This window comes from Aquarana catesbeiana, linkage group LG03 (assembly GCF_042186555.1).
Source record: "Aquarana catesbeiana isolate 2022-GZ linkage group LG03, ASM4218655v1, whole genome shotgun sequence".
Lineage (NCBI taxonomy): Eukaryota > Metazoa > Chordata > Amphibia > Anura > Ranidae > Aquarana > Aquarana catesbeiana.
This window is the reverse complement of record NC_133326.1, coordinates 128,706,780-128,734,633: the sequence shown is the minus strand read 5'-3', so window position 1 is coordinate 128,734,633 and position 27,854 is coordinate 128,706,780. Positions and strand designations below refer to the sequence as shown.

Genomic DNA, 27,854 nt, shown 5'->3' with positions numbered 1-27,854 from the left:
TTTGACAAGGAAAAAAGACACAAGTCTATCCAGTTCAACCTTAAAAACAATAAATAAATAAAATAAAAAATATCATACAATCCAATATACCCAATTTTATACCCTCAGTTGATCCAGAGGAAGGCAAAAAACCCCAGCAGAGCATGCTCCAATTTGCTACAGCAAGGGAAAAAATTCCTTCCTGATCCCCCAAGAAGCAATCGGATTTTCCCTGGATCAACTTTACCTATAAATGTTAGTACCCAGTTATATTATGTACATTTAGGAAAGTATCCAGGCCTTTCCTAAAGCAATCTACTGAGCTGGTCAGAACCACCTCTGGAGGGAGTCTATTCCACATTTTCACAGCTCTTACTGTGAAGAAACCTTTCCGTATTTGGAGATGAAATCTCTTTTCCTCTAGATGTAAAGTGTGCCCCGTGTCCTCTGGGTTGACCGTAAAGAGAATAACTCAACACCAAGTTCACTATATGGACCCCTTATATATTTGAACATGTTGATCATATCCCCCTTATTCTCCTCTTCTCAAGAGTGAATAAATTCAGTTCCTCTAATCTTTCCTCATAGCTGAGCTCCTCCATGCCTCTTATCAGTTTGGTTGCCCTTCTCTGCACTTTCTCCAGTTCCCCGATATCCTTTTTGAGAACTGGTGCCCAAAACTGAACTGCATATTCCAGATGAGGTCTTACTAATGATTTGAACAGGGGCAAAATTATATCTTTCTCTCTAGAGTCCATACCTCTCCTAATACAAGAAAGGACTTTGCTTGCTTTGGAAACCGCAGCTTGGCATTGCATGCTATTATTGAGCTTATGATCTACCAAAGCCCCCAATCCTTCTCCACCAAGGATTCCCCCAGTTGTACTCCCCCTAGCATGTATGATGCATGCATATTCTTAGCCCCCAAGTGCATAACTTTACATTTCTCAACATTAAACCTCATCTGTCACATAGTCGCCCAATTAGACAGTGCATTGAGGTCGGCTTGTAAATTGGAGACATCCTGTAAGGACGTTATTCCACTGCATAGCTTGGTGTCATCTGCAAAGACAGAAATGTTACTTTCGATCCCAGACCCAATATCATTTACAAAGATATTAAAAAGTATGGGTCCCAGCACTGGAATTGATACTTCCAAGCCTGTAGACTTTACCTTACACATGAGCCGCATGTGGGGAACTGTGTCGAACGCTTTTGCAAAATCCAAGTATACCACGTCCACAGCCACCCCTCTGTCCAAGATTTTACTTACCTCTTCATAAAAAGAAATCAGGTTTGTCTGACAGCTTCTGTCTTTCATGAATCCATGCTGTCTGTTGCTTAAAATGTTTTTTTTCCAGCAAGAACTCGTCTATGTGGTCTTTTATTAAACGCTCCAGTATCTTCCCGACTATAGAAGTTAAACTAACAGGTCTATACTTACTTGGTAAAGACTTTGATCCCTTTTTAAATATAGGCACCACGTTCGCCCTGCGCCAATCCAGTAGTACTATTCCCATCATTAATGAGTCCCTAAAAATTAGATAAAATGGCTTTGAAACTACAGAGCTCAATTGTTTTAGGATCCATGGGTGGATGCCATCAGGTCCAGGTGCTTTATCCACCTTTATTTTGTCTAAATAATTCTGGACCATATCACTTTTGAGCCATTGTGGATCATTTGGGGCTGTGTCACTACCACCCCCATTATGGACATAAACTCCCCCATGCTCCTTTGTATACACAGAGCTGAAGAAAGTATTTAATAAATTTGCCTTCTCTTTGTCCCCAGTCACCCACTCTAGATTATTTTGTAAAGGGCCTACATGCTCAGACCTAACCTTTTTACTATTAATATATTTGAAGAATTTTTGGGGGTTTGTCCTACTATCTTTTGCAATCTGTCGTTCGTTTTGAATTTTTGCATCCTTGATTTCCTTTTTACATGTTCTGTTAAATTCTTTGTAACATTTAAACAACACTAGTGTTCCTTCATTTTTATATTTTTTAAAAACTCTTTTCTTATTGTTTATAGCTTCTTTAACTTTGGCCGTGAGCCACATAGGTTTTGTTTTTAGCCTTTTAAACTTATTGCCCATGGGAATATACTTTGCAGTGAGGTCCCAAACAGTCTTTTTGAAGAATTCCCATTTCTGTTATGTGTTTATCAATGCAAATATTTCCTCCCACTCTAAATCCCGGAGAGCAGCCCTCATCCTTGGAAAATTTGCTCTCTTGAAGTTAAGTGCTTTTATCTTTCCTGTTTGTATTTCTTGTTTACAGATAACATCAAATGAAATCATGTTATGATCACTGCTACCCAGGTGTTCCTTTATCTGGACATTAGTAATAAGCTCTGCATGGTTTGAGATTACCAGGTCCAACAGAGCTTCGTTCCTAGTTGGGGCCTCAATAAACTGGACCATAAAATTATCTTGTAATAGGTTTATACATTTTTCTTTAACTGTCCCAGCAGTGCCATTACTCCAGTCAATTTCTGGGTAGTTAAAGTCCCCCATTGTTATCACTGTCCCAGCCTTTGCAGCCCTTTCAATCTGTGCAAGGAGCTGAGTCTCCACCTCCTCATTAACATTGGGTGGTCTGTAACAAACTCCAATGATTAACTTTGAACTACGCCCATCTATATGCAGTTCCACCCATAATGCTTCAGACTCATCACACTCTCCATCAACTAGGTCCTCTTTCACACTTGCTTTGAAATCACTTCTCACATAGAGACAGACACCACCATCTTTCCCTTTTACCCTGTCTCTCCGAAAGAGTGCATATCCAGGAATAATAATAGCCCAGTCTTGTGAGGATTGAAGCCAAGTTTCAGCAATACCGATTACATCATAGCTCTCCTCATGCACCAGAACTTCCAACTCACCTATTTTGCTTGGCAGACTTCTGGCATTGGTGTACAAACACTTTAATGCATTATTACATTTTGCTCTGGTGTTTTTCATATCATTTTTAGTAGTACAAATGGCGCTATAGTTTCCAATGGCTGTTTGCAACATGGGAAATTTCTTGTCACCTTCCATAACCCTCCCCCCATCTATCCCCATTCCACCCTCCATTAATGTCTGACCCCTAATTAACCTGTCTGCCCGAAGTAACTCTAGTTCACCCTCCCCCCTCATTCCTAGTTTAAATACTCCTCAACACTTCCCATAAACCTCTCCCTCAGCACAGCAGACCCCCTTCCATTCAAGTGCAAACCGTCTTTAGCATATAGGTTGCACCCCAATGAAAAGTCAGCCCAGTGCTCTAGAAACCCAAATCCCTCCTCCCTACACCAGCAATAAATAAACTGACCACTGTCAGTTTATTTTTTTATTACTGTCCTTGTCCCATTGGGGGAAATTCCCTTGATTTCCTGTTCCAAGGACACAACGGGAAGACAAAATTTCTCCATAAATACGGAAATGCCATTGTAAGGGGAACAGATTTCCCTGTTGGAGAAGTTTACCCTGTTCCAGTAACAACCATAAAAATGTTGTATTTCCCATTACTTTCTGTCCCAGTAAGAATGGTCACCAAAACAATCAGAGAGGCTGAATCTTTCCAGCGGGGCTGAATCTTTTCAGCGGGGCACAGAAAGCAATAAAAACAGGCACTCTAACCATCTCTATGCTATCCAATGCTAAGAAAAAAAAAATGTATTATATCAATGGTTCAAAAAGTTCTGAAGCAGCTTAACTGACCAGTATAAAGCATTTTCAAAAAGAAAAGTCAATAACGACAGCCAAAGTATTGTTTTAGCACAGGTTTAATTTAAATAGGTTCAGGAATACAGATTAGGGACCACTAATTAAAATGAAACGCAATAATATTCGCAAAAATGTATGCAAACATACCGTACTCATATAATATTCTCTGAAATTGAGGGATATATCACCCCAGTAGCTGTATTACTGCCTGTGTTACCTTACAGGTGGTATACACCTTCTACAGACTTGACAATTAAAGCTTATAAGCAAATATTGTTTTAATACAAGACCTTTGTGTATTCCTACTTGAATCTTGGTGTGCTCTGTTTATTTCTTCCAGATCTGTGCAGTAATCCAGTGTGAAATTTTGCCTGAAGAGTTTCCTGTAATAAAGACCGGTCAGTGCTGCTCTCTCTCATGCAGGGTGACTGGTCTTTTCTCCACCCCCTCCTGTAGTTATCTGCAGGCAGCCTGTAGTGGGTGGACCTGCTGGGCCCCTCCCACAGTTCTGCTCTCTGCACAGGCTATGTACAGAACAGTGATAATGTCACTGCCAGTACCGGGACAGGGCATCCAGAGCCCAGGGCAAGGATGCAGAATTGCACCCCCTCCCCCACTATTAATACATGCCATAGAATGGGTTACCACCCTGCATCCATTTTTTGCCCCTTTGCTTCACTGCACCCAGGACAATTGCCCCTCCTGCCCACCCCTTGTCCCTGCCCTGGTCACTGCTTTTTATACAAGATCATGACTGGGTTTGCAAAGGTATTTGGTGAACACAAAGTGGATTTATATCCTTTACAACTACTAAAGAATATATTTAAAATAGAGTTTTTGTGCCTGGAGTTCAGCTTTACGTAATTTTTTCTCTGCCTGATTTTGCATTGATGATACATGAGAAACTTGGGGACAAGCAAAGCCCAGCAAAGAGACCTTTCACTGCATGTTAAAGTTGTCAGCTGTCAGTATGGGATTACATTTTGTAAGGATGCAGATAATTTTAAATGATCATTTATCCATGAATACTGTGAAAAACTATTTTCCATAAACCAATATGTATTTGGCTCTTTAACAATTGAAAATCATCTTACCACACTTATCAGCTGAGCCAGAGACAACTGGAGATGGATGATGACCAGCTGTGTATTGTTATAAGCAGGACGGATGAGTTTATTATATCTGTCTTCCCTCAAAAGGGTGTTCATCAGTCTCTCTTCTGAATCTGCTGCTCTGCTATCTAGATAATGAGAGTGCAAACCATAAACATTACATCAGTCACTTCAAGAAAAATAACGGCTTCAGATAAAATAGTTGTCTTATGCAGGCTCATCTTAGGAGGAAATTTACCACTTCCAGTTAATAGTCTACAAGGAACCTGTTAGGATTGACTTGACGATATAGGCTCCAGACCTGTCATCCTTGTCCCTCCTTCACTATCCAGGAGGGGGCACTGTTCTGGGACAACCTTTTATCTGGTATTTCATACTTCCCAACTGTCCCTGATTTGGAGCATTGTCTCTCTGTCCCTCTTTCCTCCTCATTTGTCCCTCATTTTGGTCTGATCTATACAGATGTATATAAAATGCACTTTTTATCTATCCTAAAGTGTTTCCCAGTGCTAAACCTTTCATCTGATGTCTAAATTGCTGCATTTGTAAATTCCAAAAGCCAATATAAAGGAATAGTAGTGGTAAAAAAAGCACTTGTGGGTTTAACCAATCTTGTTTTTTTGTACAATTCTCCTTTAAGGGGGCGTCGCAAGGGGTGTGTCCTATGCCTGCATACTTTTGCTGATAGGTGTCCCTCATTCCCATCTCAAAAATTTGGGAGATATGTATTGGACATCTACTACACATATGCAGTTTCTGGGTAAGTGACTCCCTAAATAGTGCAGCAAAGATAAGGATGACATTCCCGCAGCTTGCAATTTTTAAAGTAGAAATGGCAATTCCCATATTCCTATCCTGACAGATTTCCTTTAATGAGTCTCTCGGGAAGAGGGATGAACTGGTGCAGATCTAAAGTGCAGGCACCTAGAGGACACTTACAGAAACATGCTGGATGTTCTAACAAGCAAAGGTCTGAAAAGTTTCCAGGTTGGTGCTAAAATCCATTCCACATATTCCCATTGATACAGCTCCAACAGCCAATAGGAATGCACAGGCAAACTTCCGCAATTAAGGCTCATTCACACCATATCTGGTGACCTCCATTAATCTGTACAGACCAATGCAGTTATTTCATTTGTTTTATATATGTGCCCTGTTCACCCCAAAATGTGGCCTTGAGGTGGGTTGCAGTGCGTTGCATAAAATGTAGACATGCTGTCATTTTAGCAATGCATGGCAGCTCACAAGAAGTCACCGTCAGTTATTGCACTTTAGTGGATCTGCTATACATACGTTTGAATGAAATGTCATTTTTGATATTTCAATAAAGTTAAAAAAGAACAGGGGAAACCTTGTGCTTTAACAATGCAAGGCATCACCCCCCCTAAACTATCACCTACTGCCTATACACATCAAACACTAGCCTGCACACCATAGGTGTGTGCAGCCTATTGCATTAGGGTGTGCACCCCAAAGCTCAAACACACATGCCTTTCTCTGCAGCCTCAGCTGCACTGAACAGTGAACGAATGGGAAGTGCTCTGTGCTGCGCGGCTTCCTGTTCATTCACAGATTGAAGCATAGTACACACAGTTTACTATGCTTCCGTTATAAATGAACGCAGTGAGTGTGTTTACTGTGTTCATTTAGAAAAGGAAGGGATGGTAAATGCCATATTGACTAGCCCCTTCTCCATCCTGAAACATCCCCCCCAGCAGCCAGGTGGAGAGGAGAGGAGGGAACCCAGCAGCACTGACGGTGGGGGGGAACAGCACTAGGGGAAGCCCGGGCAATAGGGGGAATCGGCACTGCACGTAGCGATTAAAGTGTGCCCAGGCACACCCCCTGCCTATGACACACGCTAAAACATGTGAATGAGCATTAAGTGCTGAAAGCCCAAATTAACATTCTGCCGGAGTAGAAACAGTTGAGTCAAAGATAGAGCTCTTCAATCAGCAGAGGTCATGCCCCCTGCTGATTGGACAGATTTTCCTTTGCCAGACCTCTGCAGAGAGGCCACTGCTTCTACACAGAGAGCAAGGGTCATTCTCTGCAGCATTCTGGCAGGGGACAGGCTTTTCTACTCAGATCGTGGCTGCTTTCTAGAAAGAAAAAAAAATCTGTAACATTTTGCACGCCATTTGTAAAATGTATTTGAATTATTTAAACTGAAAGTTCAGTTAGGCATAAAGCTTTTCTTGCGAGAAAGACTCGAGATTTGGCCATGACAGGATGACAGGAATGTTTTGGAGGCTGCTTCCAATATGCGAGGAGCCTTTAGAGCCTGCACTTGATTCCTACAGTAGTTTGCCTCCTTCCCCTCCATGCCATTATTATTATACAGGATTTATATAGCACCAAGAGTTTGCACAGCGCTTTATAACATGAGGGCAGTCAGTACAGTTACAATACAATTTAATACAGGAGGAATCAGAAGGAAATGCCATTAGTCTTTTTAGCATGTACAGCAAACCAGAAATGTAGAAAAAATGATCAGATGCAGGGTGGAAAATAACTCACACTATAAAAACATAATTTATTATACAGTATTTTTAGTGTTGGATATAGCATGGAAGGGTTAGAACCCCTGTCAAGGTTTTACTGCTGTTCGGGTGTCCCCGGGAATGTCTCCTCTCACTTCCTGTCCCAAAGATGGAGTGTCCCTGGTACAAAAAATGATGGAAATTTTCTTCAATAAAAACAGAGATGGCAGTAAAACACTTTTTAGTACAGTGGGGAAGCTTTAGAAACGATATCAGTTTTTTTATCGCTGCCTGTGCTCTCTTGCCCTGGATACACCTGTTTTCTCTATTTCTTGTTCTAGTGTCACAGAAACAGTTAGTAGGTGGAGATCTCCCCAGTGGGGACACAGATAGGTATGAAAAAAAAAACAGAAGTTCTAACTTTTTCACAGTCATTCACAAAATAGAAAAACACAATATAAGTCCAATGTTTTTGGAAAACGCCAACCCTCTATGTTAGTGTTTTTGGAGCTCTATGCATCCAGCAGACAGGCACAATTTATACAAGAAAATACACATTAAAACTGAACATGTCTGCTAGCGGAAAAAAGCAGGAACAAAAAAAACAAGCCGCTGCTCCAGGTGAGTGTAATGATCCACAGAGGTGGAATGGTTGGGTGCTAGCCCCGGCTTGCAACCACGACTGTATGAAGAAGGAGAGAAAGAAATGGCTGCACACCTTCCTCCATTTATTGATGGAACTGCCACCAGGACCACAACACAGACAGGAGAGGTGACACGTTTCACACAGACGTTGTGCTTCTTCAAAATCTAAGGGAAAACTGAACAGCCGAACGTCTAAATAGAGAGTACTCCCACAGGTGCCAGGTGTTAGGTGTTATAATTAGTTTCCGGAACATCTTGACAAGCAGATACACAAATAAAAACATTCCAAACATGAATATAGTTACAAATCACTTCAGTGGATAAGTAGAAGGCTAGCACGATAAAATAGAAATACTTATAAAGGTAAGACCTTAACACATGTATTTCATCAAGTGATGGAAAAGAATCACAATGAAATATATATAGTATGATGCAAAATATCTGAAAAGCAATAAGAGTATAGACACAAATACTCTGTCTGGGGATATGCAGAGCTGGCCAAAATCTGATTTAATAACATAAATAAATAAATATTTTAAAAATTTGAAAACATTCTAAATTGAAAACCAAGGTAGGAGAAAATGATACAATATGGCATTTCCACTAATCCATTTCTCTACCTGGACAATCACCAACCCCTGACAGACACATATAGGCAAATGGCCAGTATGTTGAGGACCTGAGTGGGAAGACACAGTCAAACTGAATTATCACTTTATTTTAGTTGTAATAATGACTTACATCCCACTCAAAGTTTAAACCAGAAGGAATGCGAGTCTGGAGCAGAAAGATCCAGAACACTGCCTTGTGGCATAGGGTACGGAAAATATCTCCACCTCTCTCGGGGGTGCGGATCTTTTCAATGACCTGGACTTTCATGGCAGAGGTGTACCCAGCATGAAACCCCCTAAAATGTCTGGCTACATTTGTGGTTTTATTTTTCTGTACACTGTATACGTGTTCGTAGAAACGATCCCTCAACCATCTTGTGGTCCTGCCCACATATTGTATGTGGTACAGCTCACATATGATTAGGTAGACCACATACCTAGTGTTGCAGTTGTAAAATGATGAAATCTCAAATTCTTTTTGAGTGGCTGTGGTCTGAAATGTGTTGCCCCCCAGAATGTGATCACAGCATGAGCCATCATGGGCTCCACATTTATAATTCCCTTTAAAGTGCAGCCACGTAAACGACTGCACTTGTTTGCTGGAGATAAAAAAAACTTGCAGATAAAGACTGACCCACTGTGGGAGCTCTTCTAGACACTATACTGACTCCATGTCTTAGAATGTCAGCACAAGTTTTATCTGTATTCAGGATAGGTAGATATTTATGATATCCCTGACCTGGATTAATTCTGCGCTGAATGTAGTAGAAAGGGTGAGTTTACTATGATACAGATCTTCTTTTTTATTCTTCTGACAGATTTTCCCTCTTTTTACTCCTTGCTATTTATAAATCCCACTCTAACATCCATCGAGGGAACCCCCTGGCTAGGAAGCGTTTATAAAGCAAAGCAGCCTCCATCTCAAATTTTGTTTTGCTGCTGCAAATGCGTCTGATGCACAAAAACTGTCCTACGGGGATACACTTGATGGTATGTTTAGGATGCCCTGATTGGGGCAAGAGCAATGTGTTACCCAAGAGGGGTTTCCTATAGAGGGCAGTCTCAATGTTTGACCCTTCTCCTGTAAGGCACACATCCAGATAACATAACTCTCTGCTATCTGCCATGCCTGTAAAGGATAAGTTTTTGTTGTTATTATTTATATACTCTAAAACAGGACTCAAATGTTTCCACCCCCTTAGCCACCACCAACAGAGGGTCATCAATGTACCTAAGATAGAGTTTGATGTACGGTCTAAACGGGTTCTCACCTCCAAAGATGCGGACCACTCCCACCAACCCATGCAGAGGTTGGCTAGAGAGGGAGAAAACTTGGCTCCCATCGCAGCCCCACATCCTTGGAGGTAAAACACATCATCGAATACAAAATAATTGTGAGATAGTAAATACTCTAATATTTCCAGAATATACATGCGATGTACAGGTATCAGATCCGTACAAGACTCTAAATAAAAGGAAACCGCCTCTACGGCCAGATGAAGGGGAATCGAGGAGTACAGAATCGTGACATCACAAGTGATCCATGAAAAATCTGTCTCCCATGTGAAGTCTCTCATGAGTTGAAGTGATTGGTAAGTAAGTAAGTGATTGGTGTCTTTCAGATACCCTGGAAGTTGCACTAACAATGGTTGTAAATACCTATCCAGCCATTGTCCCAGTCTCTCATTTAGGGAGCCGATCCCCTACTCCTGTAGGAGTTGTAGACCCTTATGAGTTTTAGGTAAATGATAGAACGTGGGGATGGTGGCATATTCCGGAATGAGTGACTCCATTTCCTTCTTAATAAAAATGCCCAAACTAAAACCCCTGTTGATTAGTTCTGTCAATATAGATTTATTTTTTCTTGTGTGATCTCCTTTAAGTCTCATGTATTTGTGGTTGTCCGACAGCTGTCGGGCCGTTTCATCCAACTAGGATCCCACATTCATGACGACTATCATGCCTCCCTTGTCGGAATTTCGAATGATAATCATGGACTTATTTTCTTCTAGACTTTTTAAGGCTAATCGCTCACTCCTAGAAAGGTTGTCCCGCCAGGGCAGCAGACCCATAGTGGCCTGATGATCCAATACAGTGAAATCTCACTCAACCAATCTCTGAAATTGATCCATATCAGGCGTGCAAGAGTTAACCGAATAAAATTCAGATCTAATCTTGTTGAATGCTGGTCTGGCCGGACAATCACCCCCTTCCATCAGTGAGCGAGAGATGTTGTCTTGGGCTAAGTCTTCCAAGTCTCTAATGGCACATAACTCTTTAAACATCAAACCTGTTACAATCGCATTAGTGTCTTGTAGACAAGTCTGTGCCAATATAATTTTTTGCTGCATAATAGTGTTTTTCAATAGTGAGATTTCTCACAAACGTATTAACATCTAGAATTGTGTCAATGAGTTAGAAGTATCTGGTGTCTATTGACAAAATGGAGGTTTCATGATGGGTAAGCACTCTGTCAGAAAGATTAAGGACATTGGATGTGTCTCTCATTTCCTCTGTGGCTGTGATCGAGAGGGATATCTCTTGCCTTCCTTGATTTTTTTCTTTTATTTCCCCGGCGTGTTATCCTCCATGCTTGTTCCAACTTTTCTTGTGGGTTTTGCACTGGGTAGGCTCATTTTTTTGGGGGGGGGACCTCCATTAGCCCCTCCCTGACGATTTGAAAGGGGTACACGAAAAGGTGATACATCCGAGTCTGAGGCTGCTAAAGTTTCATCAAATACTTTGATTTCCATATCTGAGAAACTGACATGTATGCTGGAGACACCGGCTGGTGTTAAGGAGCCATGCCATGAACGCCTTCATTTCCATATTTATAAATTATTTGTGTCAAAATCGATTTTGTCTCATCTGTCGCATCTTTTCTTTTTATTCCAGATGATTTAACATGTCATTTAGACGTTTGTCAAGGTCTGTAAATTCCAATGCACTTTGCAATGGTCTGATGGCTTGTTGTAGCTCCAATATTTCATCTTTGCAATGCCTCCATTTCTTTCTTTGTGGAAGCCACAATAAAGCTCATCAGAGCGAAAGAGCAGGTGGACAAAGTGTCAGTCCATTGCATTTTAAGGGATTCATCAAACAGCTCAAAAGTTGGATACTTTTTAATTCTGAGGCCTCTAGGAATGCGCTCAAGGGTTAAATACTCAGATAAAGAGCTGGAGTCCCAGTAAGCTTTTGTTTCTTTTACCATGCTTCTTTCTAGTTTCCCGGAAAAGCAACCTCAAGGAGCCTACAGTACCTTCAACTTTGCTGTGTAAAGTAGCATGTATATTTGCTTGTAATGGGTTGTCTTTTACTAATCTAAAAGTGTGACTGGTGTCCTGTGGTGTGTCATGCTGAGACATCACTGCAGTATCCAAACAATATAAAAGTCAAATTGGAGAACTCACCGAGCCAGCTTGATATGAGTTCCTGTATATTCAATAAATCTGTTGATTCAGTGTCAGCCCTGCTGTAGTTGACAAATTGCCCCGTGCCCCCTATCTCTTGTGAAAAGTCCTGCCAGGCAATGGCGTACCTGGGGGGGGGGGGGCAGAGGGGGCCCTGACCTCCCCCCCAACATTATACCATGTGCCCCCCAATTAAAAATTTTTTTTTTTTTTTTTTTTACAAAAAGGCAATGTCTTCTTGATTGCATTTGTAGTGGATGCACCGCATCTTACTCGGGCCGCTGCTGGAGTAACAGAGAGGGAGAGCGTCCCCAGTCAGCTCCTGTGGGTGATTCCTCCCCCGTCTCTCTGCTCGCTGACACTGCATAATGCAAGCGCTCACACAACCATGGCCGCCCGATCTGCTCCTTCCCCTGCTTTCTCATTGGCAGGGAGAAGAGCGAGTTGCAGGATGGACTCCACCAGGACTCTCAGTTACTGAAAACACAGACTGATTTCTCCTGTCCTTAGGACAGTAGAACCAGCCTGTAAATTCCAAGAGATGCCAGACCAGCGCTGTCAATAGCAGGGGCAGGACAGCAAGAGGAGACTGGGGAACCCCACAGTGGCAGAACACCAGGGCCCAATGGCAAGACAACCTTTGCAATCCTGACAGTTCTCCCACTGCTTTGAACCCTTATATTTTCTTGGTATGCTGGTGACATATATCGCTTGTTTTCTGCCACCCTGGGGGGTCCCAATACAGTAGGAAGGGAGCTCACTGCAGAACATGTGAAAGGGCCCGTTGTGGGATCGTAGTAAAGGGCCCCAGGATATATATATATATATATATATATATATATATATATATATATATATATAATTGCATTTTATTGCATATATATATAATTGCCCCCCCTACGTTTGTCCCTGTCCCCCCATGTGCCCCCCCTAAATATGAAAGCTAGAGACGCCACTGACTGCTGCCAGGCAGAAAGAAGCACATGAACCTCAACCCAAGACAGCACACAAGGTGCACTGCCATTTTTTTTCCTCTCACATTATAGTGTCCTGGCAAATTTATGGGCAATGTTATCAATCACCATGGTCTGTATATTAGTGTTTATCCCTCTGTGAGAAAAGGAGGTACAGTAAATGGATACATTTACTTTGCTATATAAAACCAATACTGAACTTTTCTTAGACTGTGCTGCTTAAAACTATATAGAGTATAGAACCCTCCTGTACAATAACTCTGTTACCCCATTCCAGCTCAGGGCTAATGCAGTGTTTTAGAGCTGAAATGATATAATACTTCCTGCGCATAAGTGTGGTAGACTAAAGTCAATTAGCACATGTCTCCTTTTCAAACAACATCAAGGGAAATGCCAAGCCTTGCTGCCCTCTAGTGATTGCGGTAGTCTGATAACAACTGCAAGAAAACAAACAACAGAGGGTGCACCAGCCTAGTGCATGATTCCAGGGGTGCTTTATTAAACAAAGGTTTAAAACATACTCACAGACAGTGAAGATATACAGCATAATAAGCCACCATCTCCTGGCGCAGTGGATTGTGGGACCCAGGGTAGTCCTACACCAAGGAGATGCCACCCAAGATCCAAAAACGGCTTACTTGTTTCGAGGGTAAACCCTCTTCGTCAGAGTCAAATGCTTGACTCTGATAAAGAGGGTTTACCCTTAAAACGTGTACAGCGTTTTTGGATCCCGGGTGGCATCTCCTCGATGTTGCACTACCCTGGGTCCCACTATCCACTGTGCCCCGAAATGGAGGCTTATTATGCTGTACGTCTTAACTGTTTGTGAGTATGTTTTTTGCAGTGTTTACTATATCTCTGACAGTGGCAGGGGCTTGTACTGAGGTAGGGTGACTATAGCAGACTGGCTTATAGAGAATAATGATCAGACCTTACCTCCCTGTTTATAGCACTGATAATGTATGGGGTTAAAAATGGAATAGCAATGTCTGCAGGAGAATGAGTGGATGCCTCCAGAGCAGCCTTTCTCAACCAGGGTTCCATGGAACCCTAGGGATCTTCCAAAGGTTGCTTGGGGTTCCTTGAGCAATAAGCAGTGGCCACCAGTGCAACAGGTGCACTTTTACACTGACCACCTGTCAGGATCCAGATACTTTTCCACTGACCCCAAAGTAAGGGTGGTAAATCTACACTGACCACCAATGTAATATGGCACTTTTCAATTGACCCTAAAGTAAGGGTGGCTCTTCTACACTGTCCTCTGGAGTGTCTGGCTGTGGCTCTGGTCGCTGTGCCACTAGGGATGCTGGACAGCTCCTTGCCTGATTCCTTGGACAACCTTGCTTTGTTTCTTGCTTCCAGTGAACCTTGAATCCTTTGCTCTTCCCATGAACTTCCTGATTTAAGACAAGCCTTTACACTCCCTTTTTGACAGATTACTGTGCTCTCTCCAGCCAATATCTAACTCTTTGCATACCTGCTGTTGTCTTTATCTTTGCTACCAATCGTTATCGACCCTTGGCATGTTCATTGACTAGGCATCTATCTGATCTTATCCAGCTACTACTTACTGATCTTTCACCTGTTTACTGATGACACTGCTGCTTGATCCCTACCTATATCTGTTACCGGACCCTGGCTTGCTCAACTCCTGGTGGGGTGATCCTGAGGACTACAACCTGGTACTAGCATTTAACAAAACCCATCTCCACCATCAGGAGCTCTGGTAAATACCAGCTAATACTTGGACTAACCCGCATCATCTGCAAGGAGGATCTGCTGGTATATTTCCTGCTGACTACTCATGAACCTCTCTACTGTTACAGCCATTGGCCTCCGAGTCTGATCCTAGACCGTGACACCATCAATGTAAGATGGCTCATTTCCACCATCCCTAAAATAAGGGTGGTAACTCTACACTGACCACAAATGTAAGATTGTACTTTTCCACTGACCCAAAGTAAGGGTGACACTTCTACACTGTCCAGCGATGTAAGATGGATCTTTTCCACTGACCCCAAAGTAAGAGTGGCACCTCTGCACTATCCAACAATAAAAAGATGGTTCTTTTCCACAGATCCCAAAGAAAGAGTGGCATTTCTACAGTGACCATCTATATAATATAGTACTTTTCAAATGACCAGAATGAAAGGGTGTTACTTCTACACTGACCACCAATGTAAGAACATGGTATCCAAGCCTTTCTATTCTACACCATTTTAAAGGGACACTACAGTTTTTACTGTTTACTGTGTTTCATTTACTGGACATTATTATTCTTCCATGTGAATAGATTACTAAAAAACAGCTTATATATCATATAGATATAGAGAATTGATGGGTGCCAAATACAAATGCGTACTCCACATTTTGTATCATTTTATTTAACAATAAACCTACAACATTTAATGTGCCATAAGATATAGATCTATAGCTATAGATTTTAAGGGTTTCTCCATGATAAAAAAAAAAAGAATAAGAAAGGCTGCTATACAAATGTACAGTATCTATTCCTTCTTTGGATGGAAAATATTTTGGTGAAGAAACCAACATTTTAGCTACTGTCTATAGTACCAGATTTCTATTTAGTAAAATAGGCTGTCTAGAGTGACTATGTCAAATTTAATGTGCATGTTTGGATAATGCAGCTTGTGACTTTCAGTTATTCGTAACTCGTAGAGTCATTGCTAAATCAAACTTACCACTAGATGTCAGCATTGTGATGAATGTCACATGCTTTTCTGACTTTATTACAATGTCTATGTATGTTAATAAACTAAGCATACAGAGCATATGGAGTTTAACTATAACTTTTCTCACCATTTATTACAACATTACCGTATCAATTACAATTATTACAGTAACACACTGATATAGCAGACTACTGCAATCAACTGCCGAGAATTGACTCCGAATTCAGCTGAGTAGCAGCACAGGAAAATATTGGTGGACGTACGCACTTTGGCTTTTTGGCTTTACTATCCAATTGATGTCTGATCTGATCAAAATGTTCAAATTGGTAAATATCGAACAGGCATACCTTCCCTTCTGATCTATTTAGACTCAATCAAATTCGATCAGCGAGCGCGGAAAACTATCGATAGTGTTGCATCATTCAGCAGCACTGAGATGCTTTGTTCATGATTTCAATTGATTATGAGATTATGAGATTGCCCAATAGAAACAAACATGAGATCAATAGCTCACCATGGTATCTTCCAAATATTGATCTAAATCCACTTCCTCGTGTGTGTTATATTCATGAATGGGCTGTCGGCTATAGATTGAGCGATGGATCAAAAATTAAATTGATCTTTTATCAAAGCATGTATGGCCACTATTAATTAAAAACACACTTGACTGCTTACAAACACATTGCTATTTAAAATGCTGCTTTACTGTACAGTATATAGTAAATAGTATATAGTAACTGCAATTTATTTAAGCGGTGGTCCTAGAGTTGCCACCTCATCCCTTTCAACCCGAACACATATGATTTATGGACTGTACAGTATATAGTAAATAGTATATAGTAACTGCAATATATTTAAGGGGTGATCCTAGGGTTGCCACCTCATCCCTTTAAACCCGAACACATATAAATTACACAGGTTTTGAGGCTAATTTAATGCAGATAAGGCACCAAGTAAGTTTAATTACTACCTTAATCAGCCACAGAACCTGTGTAATTATTATGTGTTCAGATTTAAAGGGATGAGGTGGCAACCCTAGGTGGTCCTCCATACACACAAACATACAAGCAAATAATTTGCATAGGGTGCGGAACAGAGGCCTAACTACAGGAATCTCATGGGAAATTGTGATCCTGCCCCATGCTCCAGGGGGCATTTGCAGCTCCCCTGTACACGTGGAGGGCCGGCGGGGGTGGCATGTAGAGAAAGCGAACCCCTCCATTTTCCCGCTGCAGAATACCAAAATACTGCTTCTCCTCCTCTCCCTGCCTCAGTTTCTCTACATGACACCCCGCCCCTCCTATCCAGGTCCTGGTGCCCTCCTGTTGCTCTCCTGCCCTAGTCTCAGTTTGTGAATGAATGGGAAGCTCTGTACAGAGTTATTCCTGTCCATTCATTCTGTGCAGCTGATGCTGCAGAGAGAGAGGTTGAGGGCTATGTTAATAAAGAAGCTGAATTGCTTTGAAACGCGTTCCTGTTACCAGAGGAGCATTTCAGTGTACTACAGGTGGTTTTCTGGACGGTTCCTGGACCCCGGCGGCTCCTGTCATCTTTTCCTGCAGCGTTGTTATCTCAAGCAGTAGCCATCGCTTCTCCCCAGCCTATGGCCAAGGCGGGGAGCCAGACGTTCCTTGCATGGACTTCCCACCGCATCCCCTCTCTCGTTGTTTGCGAGTATAATATTTTATTGGTTTTCATGATTATATCTCACAGTACTGCACTATGAGATGTGCACTCTCTTTTTTTCCTTTGTCTTGTTCCTCTCCTTTCTCTGTCTTAAAGGTGAAACATCAGAGGTCAATTTAGACCCCAGATACTTCACCAAAGCCCCTCAAAGGGGCCCCTAAAATATTGCAAAAAATAATAAGAAATAAAATTGTAAAAAAAATAAATAACATAAAAAATAATACAAAAATAAAATAACAAAAATAAGAACCTACTGACACCAGTGGCGGAACTACTAGGGTCGAAAAGTTCACACTTGTACCTGGGCCCTGGTTTTCTGCCACTGGGCTCGCAAGGAAGGGCCCAGAACGGGGCTGGGGGGGCCCTTAATGGTTTCCTGCACCAGGGCCCTGAAGGCTCTAGTTATGCCTCTGGTAAGGATTCAAATTCAAATTAATCAATCTTGTATGGCAGATTTAAGCAAAGTAGAGATCACATGTAGAACCTTTTAAATTCATATTGACTAATATGCAGTGGACAAATCAGTTCTACCCCATTCTTAAAGCGGAGTTCCACCCAAAAGTGGAACTTCCGCTTATCTGATCCCCCCCATCTGATGCCACATTTGGCACCTTTCAGGGGGGGAGCAGGTACCCTGTCCCCACTTTGGGGAGCCTGGGCCGCGACAAAGTACGTCAGCAGTTCGGCCTCCCTCCTCCTCCCTCCGTTTCTGCCAGGCCAGTGAGAGAGCGCCGCGTGCTTCGCGCATGAGCAGTAGGGACCAGGCTGTGAAGCTGAAAGGCTACACTGCCGAGTTCCCTTACCAGCAATGGCGGCAGCAGCACCCGACTAGCCGATGTAAAAATCCACTGCGGTGCCGACATCGCTGGACTCCAGGACAGGTAAGTGTCCTAATGTTAAAAGTCAGCAGCTACAATATGCGTAGCTGCTGACTTTTAATTTTTAAAAGGACGGGCGGAACTCCTCTTTAAATCTCAGTCTATAAAATAAAACTCTACAGAGCCAGGAGCTTTCAGAATGACTCAGATTGAAATCTTAATATAAAATTATCTATTAATAATAGATAATTGCTAAAAATGGCTGTGCCTGGAATGAATTTAGTACAATAAGTTAACACTGATTTTACACACTCTATTCTTGGTGACATATTTACTTTGAAGTAGTCATGTAGAAAACAAACAAAGCATTATGCCGCGTACACACGAGCAGAATTTCCAACAGAAAGAGTCCGATGGGAGTTTTTCATTCCGACCGTGTATATGCCGCATCAGACTTTTTCTGTCGAAAATTCAGACGAACTTAGATAGAGAACATGTTCTATATTTTTCCGACAGAGCAAATTACTATCGGAAAAAATGCCCGTCTGTATGCTGTTCCGACGCACCAAAACGACGCATGCTCTGAAGCAAGTACGAGACGGAAGCTATTGGCTACTGGCTATTGAACTTCCTTTGTCTAGTCCCGTCGTACGTGTTGTACGTCACCGTGTTCTGGGCGGTCGGAATTTGGTGTGACTGTGTGTATGCAAGACAGCTTGAGCGGAATTCCATCAGAACTCCGTCGTAAAAACCTTCAGAGTTTATTCCGACGGCAAAACCGGTCGTGTGTACAGGGCATTACAGTGCCCAGCAGGCACCATAACGTGCCTTCCTAAACGTTATGTAACTTCCCTGGTGTCAGGATTGGGAGACAGGCGCTCTACAAATACCCATTACTTTCAGCTATGGGGCAAGTATAGGGCACAGATGTTGCTTCCTGCAGGTTCACATTACTTGTACTCACCTCAGCTCATTTCTGCTTGGACAGCTGCCCTGAGCACTGTGGTATCATGTGAGGTGGTGTGTGTGGAGGGGGGGGGGCACAAGGAGATTGAGGGGAGGGGATTGGTGTTGAGAAGGGATATTTGGGGGGGGGGGTCAAGGGGTAAGAATTGTTCTAGGAGGGCAAAACTGGGGAGGTATGCTAGGAGTGGTGAATTGTGTTGGGTGGGGAGATGGGGAAGAGGATTTGTGGTAGGAGGAGGGATTTGTTTGGTTTTTTTGCTATAAGAGTGATATGGTAGAGGGAAAATATTTGTGCTGGAAGGGGAAATTTGTGGGGGGGATTTGTGCAAGGATTGGGGAGGGAAAATGGTGCTGGAAGGGGGGGGGATTTAGAGCGGGGGGGGGGGTGTTGTGCTTGGTGGGGAAATATAAGGGGTAGAGGATTTGTGCTAGGAGGGGGACTTTTTTTTAAGGGGGGTGTATGGGGGGAAAAAGTTTTGTGCTGAGAGGGGGGATTTCAGCAGGGGGTAGATTTGTACTGGGAGGAATTTTTAGGGGGTGAGCGTAAAGATTAGTGCTTTTTTTGGAGGGGAGGGGATTTTCGCTAACACATAATGCTAATATATCTTGGGGGGGGGGGCTCAATTTGGCATGGGCTCTAGATGACCTTGTCCCAGCACTGCATCCACCTATCAGATTCCAACCTGCACTGGAAAGTGATAGTTGGAGAATGAAATTCTGAGGGTCTATTTACACTGTTTTAATGCATGTGTTGCAATGTGCTTGTGTACAACTTCTCCAGAAGAAATATAGTGTCCGATCCCATCTTAGTGCTGCAGTGGAGGGCACTTTTAAAAAACTGACATGTGATTTCCATTGTCGTGCATTGCAGCCTGATGGCAGATGCAGGATAATCTGCACTAACGTGAACAGGAAATAAACGGGCTCTGAATCTTATGGCACAACATAAAACAGTCGTCACCATCAGATGATTAATAAGGTCTGTAATTTGTTCATCTCACACATTGATTTACTTTCCATGACTTTTATCCTATTGACTGCTGTACATTGGCTGCTCTTTATTTATGGCTTTTGTGGTTATTCACCAGTGTATTTCTAGCATCCTCTGGCACTGCCCTGTGATTCTCTTTATACTAGCTATAAATACATCTAGAAGTCAAAGTATTTAAGAGCTAAGGCTCTGATACTGCAGATTGTCACCTTGACTTTCATACATCAGGCACATTAATGGATATACGACATTAGGTCCATCCATGGTTGTCTTAATGCATGGGCACCCCTGGGCAGCCTGTCACTGGGATAAATCTTCAATCAGAATGACATCTCTCCCTGCTTCTTTCCTCCTGCAGTTTCCGTCTCTCTCCTGGCACTATGCAGGGGTTAAGGAAGAAGGAAGATCTGTGACAGCAGCTTCCCTGTCCTGCTCTGCTTGAGGAGACTGTATCTGTGCCTCCTATAATGTGCCCTCCTGCCCCTCCCCCCTGTACTGTATCATCGTACCTGCTCATACTGTGCCCTTCTGCCCCCTTTGCTGTGCCCTGCAACCCCCCTGTACTGTGCTCTCCTGCCCACTGTACTGTGTCCTCCTGCCTCCCCATACTGTACACTCCTGCACCCCCTGTACTGTGCCCTCCTGCCCCCCCGTATTGTTCCCTCCTGCCCCCCTCTCCCCCGTACTGTGCCCTCTTAACTCCCTGTACTCTGCCCTCCTGCCCCTGTGTACTGTGCCTTCCTGCTTACTCTATACTGTTCCCTCCTGCCCTCCTCCTGTACTGTACCCACCTGCCTCCCTCCTCTGTACTGTGCCCTTTGTGTTGATTCGATTTTGATTCATGGCATGTTTTCTTATTGTTTCCATTTGATTCTATTGAAAGTACTAATAAATATATGTTTAATTATATCAACTATTTATACTTTCATTCTTAAGAGTAGGTGCATAAATTAAGACAGCCCTGGGTCCAACCTTCCCAGGAAATGATGCCACATCATCCCAATGATGATCTACACTTATCCAACTTCCATATCGCAGAGTTCATCTCCAATGGAAGTGTTCGCATGAGGAACTAGGAATGTTAGAGTGGAGCCACGATACTACTTGAAGCTGACATTCGGCCCATGTATTTGCCACCCTGTCCGACAGAAGCCGGCTGTTTGGCCAGCTTCTGTCGGACAAACATGCTGGAAAACCAGCAGTCGACCGACTCCCAATCAGCGCTCTCAGCCAATGGCAGGGGCTGTCAGAACACAACAGCTTAGCGGGGGGAAATCGCTATATTAACATTGCATAGTTAGTACAACAGCTCTGACCAGAGCTGACCATTTTTTTTTTCATTCAACCCAGCGAAAACTCAGTGTGCACCAGGCTTAAGAAAGTGTGCTGTACAGGCAGGGCCAGTTGTGGGATGTTGGCAGTAGATAGACCCTAGGGATAGGGGACCCAATGTGAGTCTAAATGGCTGACTGAAGAGCATTTTTTATTTGTCTTCTAGCAGTCCGTCATTTTCCCCCTTTCCGGGGCAGGTGAGAACATGGAAGCAAGCTACTGGGGTTCATTTACTAAAGGAATAAAGGGTCTTCACTGTCTACATGAATCTTAGTGAAATGTTGAAGATGTGTTCACTTTGAAATCCCAATAATTTTTTTATATAAATAAATAATGATATAATAATAATTTATTTTTTATTTTCTCACACATGAGGTGAGGACCTTAGATTGTAAGCTCCTTCACTTCCTGTGGCCATAACAGGAAATGAGAGTGAATCAATCCCTACAAAAAGAGGGAATCCCTGCGTCACCAAAACTAGTGTCCCAACTGGAAAATGTCCCCTCTCTTCTAGTGGCAACCCAAAACTTGAGGATTTTCTTTTACTTTCACTCTCTGTGATAATGATAAACAGGACAAATAGAGAGGGTGAATCACAGACAGCAAGGAAAACCTCACAGTCACTATAATCCCCCTCCATCCAATCCAAAATGTAAAACTTTTGCCCTTAGTTATACTTTAAGTTTTCGTGTTGTCCTCATGCTTGCGTGAGCTTCTTCCCACTCTCCAATCACAAATTGGTCTTTCTTAGTGTATGTATGCATATGAGGTAGAGACCTTAGATTGTAAGCTCTTTGACCATTTCAGCCTCGGAAGATTTTACCTACTTCCTGACCAGGCCATTTTTTGTGGTACGGCACTGCGTCAATTTAACTGACACTTGCGCGGTCGTGCGACGTTGTACCCAAACGAAATTGATGTCCTTTTTTTCCCACAAAATGCGCTATAAACAAAAAAAGAGCGACAGTTTTGAAAAAAAAAACAATATTTTTAACTTTTTGCTATAATAAATATGCCCAAAAATGTTTTTAAAAATAATTTCTTCTACATATTTTTGGTAAAACAAATCGCAATAAGTGTATATTGATTGGTTTGCACAAAAGTTATAGTGTCTACAAAATAGGGGATAAATTTATGGCATTTTTATTATAATTTTTTTTTCACTAGTAATGGCGGTGATCAGCGATTTTTAGCGGGACTGTGACATTGCGCTTATTATGTTTTGTCATTGGACTCTTATAGACTGTAAAGCAAGAGTCATTCTGGAAGTGTCAGGAGCAAAGATTAATGCATAAGTCATCCCCTATGTTGGTAAACACCACAATATTAACCTTCTTATGTATACCATCCCAGTACTGAAAAAGAGTATAGATGTATAATGGGTAAGCTTGTTACTCCTATAATAATAAACAAATAACATCATATTTAAAACAAAAGAACTTTATTCTTTAATTGTACCACCAATGTAAGGAACATTCTTTCCACTGACTACCCAGGTAAGGGACATTGCTCCCACTGACCACCCATGTAAGGAACATTCTTTCCACTGACCACCAATCTAAGGAACATTATTTCCATTGACCACCAATGTGAGGAACATTCTCCCCACTGATCACTAATGTAAGGAGCATTCTATCAGTTGACCACCAATGTAAGGAACTTTCCTCCCACTGACCACTAATGCAAGGAACATTCTTTTCACTGACCACCAATGTAAGGAGCATTCTATCAGTTGACCACCAATGTAAGGAACTTTCCTCCCACTGACCACTAATGCAAGGAACATTCTTTTCACTGACAACCACCAATATAAGGAAATTTTTTTCCACTGACCACTAATGTAGGAAACATTCTTTCTACTGACTACCCATGTAAGGGACATTACTCCCACTGACCACCAATGTAACATTCTTTCCACTGACCACTAATGTAGGGAACATTCTTTCTACTGACTACCTAGGTAAGGGACATTACTCCCACTGATCACCAATGTTAGGAGCATTCTTTCAGTTGACCACCAATGTAAAGAACATTCCTCCCACTGATCACTAATGTAAGGAACATTCTTTCCACTAACCACAAATGTAAGGAACATTCTTTCCACTGACCACCAATGTAAGGAACATTCTTTCCACCGACCACCAATGTAAGGAACATTCTTTCCACTGACCACCAATGTAAGGAGCATTCTTTCCACTGACCACCAATGTAACATCATATTTAAAACAAAGGAACTTTATTCTTTAATTGTACCACCAATGTAAGGAACATTCTTTCCACTGACTACGCAGGTAAGGGACATTGCTCCTACTGACCACCCATGTAAGGAACATTCTTTCCACTGACCACCAATGTAAGAAACATTCTCCCCACTGAACACTAACATAGGGAACATTCTTTCCACTGACCACCAATGTAAGGAACATTCTATCATTTAACCACCAATGTAAGGAACATTCCTCCCACTGACCACTAATGCAAGGAACATTCTTTTCACTGACAACCACCAATGTAAGGAAAATTCTTTCCACTGACCACTAATGTAGAGAACATTCTTTCTACTGACTCCCCAGGTAAGGGACATTACTCCCACTGACCATCAATGTAACATTCTTTCCACTGACCACTAATGTAGGGAACATTCTTTCTACTGACTACCTAGGTAAGGGACATTACTCCCACTGATCACCAATGTTAGGAGCATTCTTTCAGTTGACCACCAATGTAAAGAACATTCCTCCCACTGATCACTAATGTAAGGAACATTCTTTCCACTAACTACAAATGTAAGGAACATTCTTTCCACTAACCACAAATGTAAGGAACATTCTTTCCACTGAGCACCAATGTAAGGATCATTCTTTCCACTGACCACCAATGTAAGGAGCATTCTTTCAGTTGACCACCAATGTAAAGAACATTCTTTCAGCTGACCACCAATTTAGGGAACTTTCTTTCCGATGACCATCAATGCAAGGAGCATTATTTCCACTTCCCACCAATGTAAGCTATTTTCCTCCCACCGACAGCCAGTGTACTAGGGGTACTCCACTGACCACTAATGTTAGGAAGCACTACAGTTTTCACTGTCTGCTTTTCTGGCCATCATTATTACTTGTTTCATTATCATTGCTGAAATTATTTTGTCATGTCCAACAGCCCTGGGTGTCAAATACTCCAAGTACACCTGATTCCTTTTTCTTATATCTACAACCTTCTGTTCACTGTAATGTCTGGAGAGCTGTACATATAACAATCATTAGCAAAAGATCCACAAGACCTGAATTTTTTTAAGGATTCTCCATATTAATAAGGTTACTAAAGTCTGACATAGAGTATATTTGTATGATAATTAATACAGATTGATTTACATAAGACTTTGCTCCAGACATAGCTGACTATAAATCTTAAGATTTGGTACCTGTCAGATACCAAACCTGTCTAAACTGACCATATTACCTATGTATGTGTATAACTGAAGATACACTTTTCATGTAAGGGACAGGTATTAAATCCACAAAACGACTTTTCATGGTTTATATTATATAAAATGGACAACCATATTGTATATACCTGACAAAGCATTGTGACAAGCAGCAAACTAATGTACACATACAGTATATATCATGCAGAATATGGATTATATAGAAAACACATATAGGTGATGGTATTGACTTGTAAATCTATTGAACAATACTGTAAATATTTTTTTTTAATTATTATTTATTTAACCTTGCATAGCACATTGATACACGATAATATAGTCGTGACAGTGCAGTGTGATGTTTTTATAATCAGATTATAGCTCTTTTTAATTGCATAATTGTTGGAAATAAAGTGTTTATCCTTTAATTCACACATACACAACAGCACAGCGCCCATTTTTTTGGCATTGTGTTAGGAAAATATTGTACTGAGATTACCTTAACTATACAGAACAGCAAATAGAAGCCTTGCAATATATTCTTCTGCATCACTGACCCCCATCCTGTTCCTTGTCTGCACTTCTCTGGAGATAATATGTATATAGTTCTGTAAATGAAGCTGAACTAATTGAACCGAGCATACATATAAACCAACAAATGATACACATGTCATAAAATGTCAAATACATAAAAAGTATCAGGGTGAGTGTGTGGATCAGTATAACCAGTGTTGTCCATGCACTTAGAAATATATATAAGATGATGCCCTACACAGTGATCCCAACAATCAGAACATGGAATATAGGAAGTGTTTACTCACAGTCCCATAGGAAGAGGGCAAAGAGGAGAAGCAGAGAGCTCAGATCCCCCATGGTATGTCCTGTGCGATGGCTGGGTGCTCTTCATGTACTGGAGGAGCCAGGGGCTGGGTCGGGGACAGGGATCAGGGCTGGGTCGGGGACAGGCTCCAGTACAAGTCAGCGACAGGGATCAGGACTGGGTCGGGGACAGGCTCCCGTACAGGTCGGGGACAGGGATCAGGGCTGGGTCGGGGACAGGCTCCAGTACAGGTCAGGGACAGGGATCAGGGCTGGGTCGGGGACAGGCTCCAGTACAGGTCGGGGACAGGGATCAGGGTTGGGTCGGGGACAGGCTCCCGTACAGGTCGGGGACAGGGATCAGGGTTGGGTCGGGGACAGGGATCAGGGTTGGGTCGGGGACAGAGCGCTGGAGCAGGTCGGGGACAGGGATCAGGGCTGGGTCGGGGACAGAGCGCTGGAGCAGGTCGGGGACAGGCTCCAGTACAGGTCGGGGTCAGGGATCAGGGTTGGGTCGGGGACAGGCTCCAGTACAGGTCGGGGACAGGGATCAGGGTTGGGTCGGGGACAGAGCGCTGGAGCAGGTCGGGGACAGGGATCAGGGCTGGGTCGGGAACAGAGCGCTGGAGCAGGTCGGGGACAGGCTCCCGTACAGGTCGGGGACAGGGATCAGGGTTGGGTCAGGTACAGAGCGCTGGAATGGGACGGTGACAGGTGAAGGGCAGAGGATGCTCATCCAACAACACTCAGCCCGAGTGTGGATAATAGAACAGCTGGTAAAGTTTTCCTGGAGCGGGGAATGCAGCGCTCAGGAGCGGGGGGAAGGCGAGGAGGAGGAGGGTAGTACACAACACACACTTGCAGGTAAGTTGTCCTCCTCTATGTTCGCACCTGCAGGGTAGGTCGGATGCAATGAATGAGCAGTGTGCATAAAGAGATGTCCTGCTAATTAGGAGGAAAGCTGGACATACCAAGTGAGATGGCAAGGAGGCAGCGCACTAATAATGGACTTTACATAGGAATATGCCGAGCAATAGTACATATGGATGGCTCCTGGGATTCCAGACTTTAGACTGCACAGCAATTTAGCACTGTGTGTTTTAATGGTCGGAAGTTCTCACCATTCTTCATGTCTGCTGCACATTATTAGCTGTAAAACCAGCAATGGTTGAAGGCACTTGGAGCATCTGTGATCAAGGTGGTTAATAGTGCATGGCAGAGAATATGAGAACATTGCTTCTGTAAGCTCATTACTTCTGTCCTGCTGACCTTATAACGAGCAATATGCACCACTCTCTCTATAGTACAATTTCCAGCACGAAATCTATAGAGAGCATAATGTCGCAAACATGATCTCATGATCTTATAATGTTCCAAACGTGATCTCATGATCTTATATTTTTAGTCTCAAACATGATCTCATGATCTTTTAATGTCCCAAACATGATCTCATGATCTTATATTTTTAGTCCCAAACATGATCTCAAGATCTTATGCAGTAAGTCCCTAACATGACCTCAAGATCTTATAAGTCCCAAACATGATCTCATGATCTTTTTCAATCTACAAAATATAAACTGGTGAGAGCTGATAACAAGTGTAGGAATCACTGTTATGATCTGGAATTAATCGATACAATAGTATACGTTACATAATCACTATGTATAATATATGAGATGCAATTTTTACATATATACACACTATACAGTGCCTTGCAAAAGGATTCACCCTCCTTGGTATTTTTCGTGTTTTGTTGCCTCACAACCTGGAATTAACATGGATTGTTTGAAGATTTGCATAATTTCATTTACAGAACATGCCCACAACTTTGAAGATTTTTTTTTTTTATTGTGAAGCAAACAACAAATAGGACAAAATAACAGAAAAAGTCAATGTGCATAACTATTCACCCCCCTAAAGTCAACACTTTGTAGAGCTACCTGTTGGGGCTATCACGGCTCCAAGTCCCTTTGAATAAGTCTCTATGAGCTTGCCACATCTTACCACTGGGATTTTTGCCCATTCCTTCTTGCAAAACTGCTCCAGTTCCTTCAAGTTGGATGGTTTGTGCTTGTGAACAGCAATCTTTAAGTCTGACCACAGATTTTCTATTGGATTAAGGTCTGGGCTTTGACTAGGCCATTCCAACACATTTACACATTTCCCCTTAAACCACTCAAGTGTTGCTTTAGCAT

General features: G+C 42.3%; 1 protein-coding gene across 1 annotated transcript in view; it reads right to left on the bottom strand.

Moving 5' to 3' along the window:
• Positions 1-26,665, bottom strand: part of CHRNB4 (cholinergic receptor nicotinic beta 4 subunit) — a 78,993-nt gene extending 52,328 nt beyond the window's left edge. The window contains exons 1-2 of the mRNA XM_073619214.1: positions 25,662-26,665; positions 4,790-4,935 (exon numbers count right to left, since the gene is read on the bottom strand). Coding sequence (XP_073475315.1) covers positions 4,790-4,935; positions 25,662-25,713 — 198 coding nt within the window. The 5' untranslated portion in view covers positions 25,714-26,665. The remainder of the gene's footprint in view (positions 1-4,789; positions 4,936-25,661) is intronic.
• Between the last annotated feature and the right edge of the window lie 1,189 nt (positions 26,666-27,854).